The 7984-nt window shown below is 38.8% G+C and overlaps 1 protein-coding gene across 1 annotated transcript in view; it reads left to right on the top strand.

The window, feature by feature from the left end:
- Positions 1–210: 210 nt before the first annotated feature.
- Positions 211–7984, top strand: part of EFNA5 (ephrin A5) — a gene marked incomplete at its 5' end in the record, with an annotated part of 39061 nt that continues 31287 nt past the window's right edge. Inside the window, one exon of the mRNA XM_009284207.1 lies at positions 211–532. Within this exon, the coding sequence (XP_009282482.1) occupies positions 211–532 (322 nt within the window). The remainder of the gene's footprint in view (positions 533–7984) is intronic.

Genomic DNA, 7984 nt, shown 5'->3' on the forward strand with positions numbered 1-7984 from the left:
GACTCATTTTGTAAGAGAAGAGAGCAAAACCTTTATCCAGAAGGTCATATGATCATAGTCCTGCATAAGCAGTCTCTGATAGCTCTGGTGAATTGTAAGGGTTATTTTTGAGAATGAATGTGCATGGCTGGAGTGAAATGAAGTGCCATTAGTGATGACCCTTTTATGAGAACGTTACCCTGCAACAAGGTCATCCTGAGTTAACTGTGCTTACGTCTGAACTCTTCCTGTGATTTCAGATTCCAGCGGGGCGACTACCACATCGATGTCTGCATCAATGACTACCTGGATGTGTTCTGCCCTCACTATGAAGACTCGGTGCCGGAAGATAAGACCGAACGCTATGTTCTGTACATGGTGAACTTTGATGGCTACAGCTCCTGCGATCACACCTCCAAAGGGTTCAAGAGGTGGGAGTGTAATCGGCCGCATTCCCCGAATGGACCATTGAAGTTCTCGGAAAAGTTCCAGCTCTTCACGCCTTTCTCGCTAGGATTTGAGTTCAGGCCAGGCCGGGAATATTTCTACATCTGTGAGTATACAGAGATTTACCACTGTTGCACAGCAGGTGCAAGAAACCCAGCTAATTTTTCACCTATGTTCTGTGGAAATACAGAGGGACAAATGGTATATAATGCAGATGTCTTACAGTGAATGCAGGCTTAACTATCCCCAGATACATTAGCTAGGAATCTAGCTAGTGAAAATGAGATTAAATCACAGCTTCTTTTCTCACATGAAATAGCATGTCAGCCTGTTCACTGAGCCGTGGCTGACTTTTAAAGCAAAACGCACTATTACGTTTATTCTAGCACTCTGAGGTGGAGGAGGAGGAGGAGGGGTCAAGAAAGGTAGTATGGAAGCTGTCCCCAAATATGAGGAAAAATAATTAATCCTTTGCATGTGAAGTTCCTGGATTTTCTTATTTGCTCAGATGAAATACTCTTGTCTCTAATATTTATCACCCAAGGAAAGTGAAGTCTGTGTAGTTTCTAAGTGGTATGGCTGCTGATGTCAGTAGTCCAGCGGTATTTAAAGTTTTAATTTCTTAGGGTAGATACTCCTAGCATCAAGCCAAGTGGCTCCTTTTTTCTTCCTTCCTTTTTTTTCTCCCCCTTTTTCTTGGACAAGCTGTTTCTGTCAGTGTGGGCGATGTGGGATGCTGTGGGAGCAGGCAGCAAGCAGGGGACTGTGAATGGGCTCACACACCTTCATGCCTGCTCCCTGAAGCAATGGGGAGCACCCTCCCAGAGCCCTGCGCTCTCCTCCGTGGAGGCCTGCATCGGGGCTGCTCTGGGCACCCAGAGGAGATGCAGAATAACATCTGCGGCTAAGGAAGTGAAAACATCAGGAGGTTAAAAACCAGTGGGTTAAGCAAACTGGTTCCCTGACCTCACTGTGCAGTTGATACTGCTTCAGCTGTCTTGTTTGTTTACTCCTCCAACAAAGATCTTATTTCATCAATTTGTTTTGTACCCGAGTCTTCCACTCCTAACAAGTTTTGACTGCTCCAGCAATATTTTTTTTTCTGTTTTTAGTGTTAGACTAGGGAGTTGAAAGCTTTAGATGGACTGTAGATCCCAATAAATATTGCCTTCATATATGTAGCTGGCCTTTTTACTGTGAAACAGTCATTCCACCTCATTTCACCAGAGAAACTGAGTATGTATGATCCCTGTTTTTCAGCCTCATTTCTTCAGCATTGAGATTTTTCTTTTCCCTTTCTAAATCTGCAGGGAAATACATTCCTAGTGGATAGTTTTCCATTCATTTCTTTTTCTTCCAGCAAATAAAAACCTCTAATGAGTGGTGGTTCAGCATCAGAAGAACAGTGCCTTGTTCTTGTGCTGAAGCACAATAATAATAATAATAATAATAATAATAATAATAATAATAATTCTAAAAAGCAAACTGTAATGTTACTTAAAACTGTTTTTTAATAAGGCCATGAGAAATCATGTAAAGATATCAGAGTTAAGTGGATAATGTTCTAGGATAAATAAATCTTTACTGTGTAGGCCCAGTCCTGCTCATGTCACTCACAAAAGCTTCCCATTAACTTCAACAGGAGTTTTGTCGATTCAAAACTCCGATATCAGGCTCCCTGGGAACACTGGATTTTCTGGTGGTTTTTTTGTTTATTTGTTTTGGGTTTTGGGGATTTTTTTTTTTTTCAGTTCCTGAGCATCATCAGTAAAACAAGCAGGAATACTTAAGGTAAGGAATGAAGTCTTTACCATTACATGGTTGCAATAAAATGTAGCACAGGGATGGTGTCAGTAGCTGCAAGCATAAAAAAACCCCAACAACAAAACATTGGTTTTCTAAATTTTAAAAAAGAAAGATAAATGTTTAATAAAGGTGAAAACCAAACATGAAAGTGAAGGAAAAAAATATGAGAAATCTCAGCTTGATCTGTCTAGCTAATAGCTTCATTGTTAGAACATACAAAATCCATTGAACTCTGAAGCAAGACATTATTACTGAAACACATCCAGGTTGCTTATGCCTGGTTTTCCTCATTTGTGGTTAAATTCAATATTTCACTAAAAATCGTTGTGTATCTTCTATAACATTCATTTAACTGAGTCATTTAACTGTCAAGGGCTCCCTTCAAAATAATTGTTCCAAAGTACTTTAAAATACGAAGAGTTTTATGATATTCAACTGCATTTAGAAGGAATTACTTTCTTTTAATGAAAGGTAAAATAGCAAAAAATTAGCAGCAAAGAGATGTTCCTTTACTGGTAGCTTATTGGCCTGGTATTCATGGAAATTAAATTTTTAGGCATGTTTCAGAGACACAAAAGCATTTTTCCTCCTTTTCTGTAGTTTAAATATTTTTTGCCTTCATCCTTCACTCTGCTGAGGACAGTAACAAGGTTGGCATTGCAGCAGTTGCAGGGAAGCACTGTACACTAAGTTAGCAATTAAATGCAAACCTTCTCACGGGAGAGTTGTCCATCCTGGAATGTTTTTCTCTTAGTTTGTGCTGAAGAAACAAGATGGTGAAACTTTGTTCCTTGTTTTCTCACCAAAATTTTAAGCCGGCTCTAGTCCAGGCTACGGAGACTGCCTTTGTTACCTTTCTGTATCTGCGTGTTAAAGAAACTACTGCTTCGTCAGGGAAGGTTACCTTTCCTCAGCAGATCTGAAACCTTTGCCCTCTGCAGGAGAGGGGGAAGGCTGACTATGTAGCATCAGTCTGGTATATTCTATTTAAGGGTTACAAAATATGTCATGTAGTCTAGACCTCTGGGAAGACAGAAGTATCAGGTGATTGGTTAGGTATTTAGCTTAATTACTGTCTGGTGCTTTTTCAAAAATCTTCGCCGTTTACCTTTTAAGGATGTGACTTGCCTCTTTTGCTTCCATTATTTTCAGAAAATGCAATAATTTGAGAATAATCACTGTCTCTTTTTCTGAACTGTTGGTTTTGAAAATGCCAGGGTTTTTTTTTGTTATGCCATTGCCTTCATATATTGCGCAGATGAACTTGGATTTCCCTTCTTTGCATGTTCATTCTAGGAAAATACAAGGAAAAAAACCCCTGTCTTTCTGATATCAAATTTACATTGCAGAAGTGAATTCAACATTGCAGACATGCAATCAACAAGTACTGATTGAGTTTACTTTTGAAAGCAGAAAAGGTTGTTAAATATTTACAGAGAAATTAACTTTTATTTAGTTAGGGAGTACACAATGGGGGGCTGGGGAAAGTAAATAATAGATCATGACCTGAAGTCTCAATTTTTACTTAGTTCTTAGGAGGTGCTCACCTCAGGTTATTGTATGTTAGCCTGAAAACAGACAAAATAGTATTACTAGTGAAACAGAAGAAAATGAAATACAGAGAAAGCAGAAACGAAATACTTAGTGGTGTGACACTTCCCCTTTGGAAGGGAACATAAGTCTGGGTATGCAGGTCAAAGTAGGGTGCTGTGCAAGGGGAGATGAACACAAAAGCAAGGAAGGGGAGGAAAAAAAATCCTAAAATGTATAGTGTTATATAATTATATAATTCCAAATGAGGGTATCATTTTCATTACTTTAACTTCATTACGGGTGTTTTATTTTTATTAATGTGCTAAGTATTGACTAAAATACCAGTAACAACTTGGCAAATATACATCAGAGCTGTTGAAATAAAAAAATGAAGACGTGACTAGAACCAGACTGGTACAGATTACTGCAGAATCCTGACCGCAGTTTCCGAACCAAGCTCCTGTGTCGATTTAAGCTAGACCACATTGCTCTTTTCTTGAAAGCAATGTATCATTGGTGTAGTGCCAGAAGTTGTACTAATATTAAGCTGTAGCATATCCTTTTCTCTGAGCGATCGGTCCAGTTACTCCATCAAAGAATTTGGTATTTGACATGATTTATCCTTAGGAAATCTATGCTGTTTTTATCATCTTATCCTCCAAGATTTTGTATATGTTGTTTATTTAGTCATTTGATCACTGTGAATATTGTCATTTATATATGCTTATATCCTTTTCCTAGAAAGACCAGGTAGGTTTGCTCTTCTTTACAGTCCTCTTGCTGCTCTCCTGTTCTCCACAAGATCTTGGAAGGTTTTTGCTAGCAGTTAGCAGACTTTACATGTAATGTGTCTAAACATAACTTAAGTGGTTCTTTCTCCATTCTTATTGAGAAAAGAGCTCCTTTCATCTCTTAAAAATCCTGTTGTCTTACCTGTGGTTTATTTGTGCAACCTTTTTTGTTACTGTTTCTTTCTAGTTTTCTCTCATGCATGTGTCTTTCTGATTTTATTTCAAAATGCTTATGCTGTTTCTTTGTCACTGTATCTTTGTTGTCACCATTTATTTGCATGAAGCTTCTGATTGTCAGTTCAGGAAGCTTTTATTGTAACCATATTCCTCCTGACCACACCAGGATAGTATGCTTTTACAATTTGAATTTAATTATGGTTATAAATAATGTTTTTTAATCGTTCTTAAATTTGTGATTAAATTAAGAAACTGAATTTGTAAAATTGTACTTACAGTTGTACATACACTTCTTCTTAACAACATCCAGCTCTCCTGTACTCCTTTTCCTCATAGAATATGTTCCCAGGGAACCTGCTGTTACCTATTCCCTTGATTTTCTTAATGTTTGCCTTTGTTCCCCATCATCCTTGTTTCTCTGCACTCATTTCTTCTTTTCCTGAAATTTCTGACTCTCATGTCCTGAGGGCTTTTATTCAAATTACATTCCACCCTGATGGTCTTAGCTGCTGCTTCTGTAGGAGAACTTGTGATTTTCATGATTTCAAATATAAAATTGTCTCTCTTCTGTTAGCTTGTTCCATCTCTGTGACTGGAAGTTGTCCTCACCATGTTCCAAAAACTGTGGAACTGCTTGAATCCTGCTGTCATTTTTCTGTAACAGCTGCCAGGTAATTGGACCATCTCTCTGCAACCATCTGCATACCTCTGGAGGCTTCTCTGATTCAAAAGATCTTAAGGAAAAAACAGTAGTAAAAAAAAGTGTTTATAATACCTCCACTTCTTTTTCTCTTACTTTTGCCTATTAATTAGGTAGTTAGCTTATCTTATTAATATGGTCTCTAGCTGAACTCTTGTTGAGGCAGTAACAGTCTCTGATGACAGTTAAGCTGAACTTATTCTCTTTTCTTCCTTCTGCCATGTTTTGTGGGTGTGTGTTTAAGTGTTGAGCGTTTGTTTGTGCTATTATTTTTCTTTAGTCTCTCCTACAATCCTCTAGCAGTTTCTCTGTCCTGTGCAATTCTATGTTTCATGACCAGGTTAATTTTGGGGAGTGTTACTGTCTTTTTGTCTCAAAGTTGTAAGCATATTTTAAAATCATTATCATCAAGTTTCCTCGTTCCTGTTCCCTCCTTTCTACCTGAGATGCTTGCGGTAGAACCTGTACTGAAATGCTTTCTCCAGGTGGTCTAGCCACTGAATTTCTGGAGATAGGGGAGGACACGAAACCACCACTGCTTGGTGGCGGTGGTGGTCGTGGTAAGGATTTTTGGTTATTAATGAAGAATTATTGACAGAGTTTAGAAGTCTAACTTACAGGACGAAACCACACTGCTTGGTGGCGGTGGTGGTCGTGGTAAGGATTTTTGGTTATTAATGAAGAATTATTGACAGAGTTTAGAAGTCTAACTTACAGGGAGGAACTGTGAATATCCCTATAAAAATCAGCAGTTAGCATAGGAGAGGCACTGTCTACTTTGTATGGAAATTAACACAGACCTAACAAAAGCTTTCCATGACTAAGAACCTGGAATAGCTTCCCAGATTGCCAGCTTGGCTATTACTCTTTTAGGATTGGTTTCGGTATAGCAAGAATTAAGAAAGGGGACTTCATAGAGGCAAGGTTGAATAGCCTGTGATACTATATGGGAGAAACTACTGAGAAATCTTTACACTGTAGTTTATTAACAGTTACTTGGTATTTTTCATGTGCTCAAAGAATGGTATTAAACAGCTGCCTAGAGCTCATTGCTCTTGCTCGAGCACCAGCTTAATATTAGTGGATATCAATGTTTTGCATGAACAGGCCCAACTCACTGTGAGATGATTATTTGATTTAGGGATCTCCACATGTTTGCCAGAGATTTAGTTTGAGGTAATGGGAGCACAAAACAGAAAGACTGTGAACTGCAATCTTGACCTATCAGAAAAGGTAAATGTGAGTCCCCCCAAAAAAACTACACTTCTCTCTTTTTTCATCCTGTTATAGACCCGTAAATCCCGCTTTTTCAGGACCAGTTCGTGTTGTCAGCGCAGCAGTTTATACTGCTGACTGTAGGTTTGCTGGTAGGAGGTGCTGTCCGAGGACATAAGTATAGTATTTCTCAGGTTTTGAGTCTGACTTATTTGAGGAAATTCCTGCTAGAAAAGGAGATAACGTAAAGAAACCAGTGTGACTACTCAATTGCATCCTGGAGAGTATTACTCTCCAGGTTACTGTAGACAGTTCAGCTAATGGTTAGGTTACTTACTTTTTTTTCAGGAATTCAGCTGTTACTTTTGTTACTGTATCCCAGCTGGGGTAGCACGGTAATATTTAACTAGTAATACTCTAGAAACACTTTTTTTTTTTTTTTTCCATCCAACACTTAGAACATATGGTTTCTCTGTAAGCAGTCATATCAGTAGAGACAAATCTCTTAACCAGCAAACTGACCTTGGCATAAGTGGCAAATTATACCACCTTGGAATTTCAAAGACTGCACAGTGGACGTTTTATCTATGCATTTACCAATGTAAATATAAAGACACTGTCAGCCTGATTTTAAACTTTCCTTTATATAAAGAAGAATTGCTCCTTGATGTTCACCAATGCAGTTAATACTGATTCTTCTTCAGAGCATCCTTACAGTTGTGGGGAAGAAATTAGTTTCCATTTTAATGGCAATACTCTATATTTCTGGGAGTTTCTGTTCTTCCATTTGTAGTTACGATAAAGACTGGACATGTCTTACAATCACCCATTGTGTGCCTTCTGTATCTGCTTGTTCAGGCAGTTGGTCATTTTGTACACTCTAATGCTACTTGTCTCACAAAGTCCTTGGCTAAATCTCTATTTGGCTTCTTGAACAATACCCATGATACCTTTTTCTGTAGGGCAAAATAAGACTATCCATACATGAAAACAGATTATTTTGCTTTTTCCACTGAACACAGCCTGCAATTGTATGAGAAGTTGTGGCAGTCCGGTGAAGTTCCCACTGACTGGAAAAGGGGAAACATAACCCCCATTTTTAAAAAGGGAAAAAAGGAAGACCCGGGGAACTACAGGCCAGTCAGCCTCACATCTGTGCCTGGGAAGATCATGGAACAGGTCCTCCTGGAAGCTATGCTAAGGCACATGGAGGACAGGGAGGTGATTCGAGACAGCCAGCATGGCTTTACCAAGGACAAGTCCTGCCTGACTAACCTAGTGTCCTTCTATGATGGAGTGACTACATCAGTGGACATGGGAAGGGCTACAGATGTCG

Source organism: Aptenodytes forsteri, unplaced genomic scaffold (assembly GCF_000699145.1).
Source record: "Aptenodytes forsteri isolate BGI_AS27 unplaced genomic scaffold, ASM69914v1 Scaffold69, whole genome shotgun sequence".
NCBI classification, from domain to species: Eukaryota; Metazoa; Chordata; class Aves; order Sphenisciformes; family Spheniscidae; genus Aptenodytes; species Aptenodytes forsteri.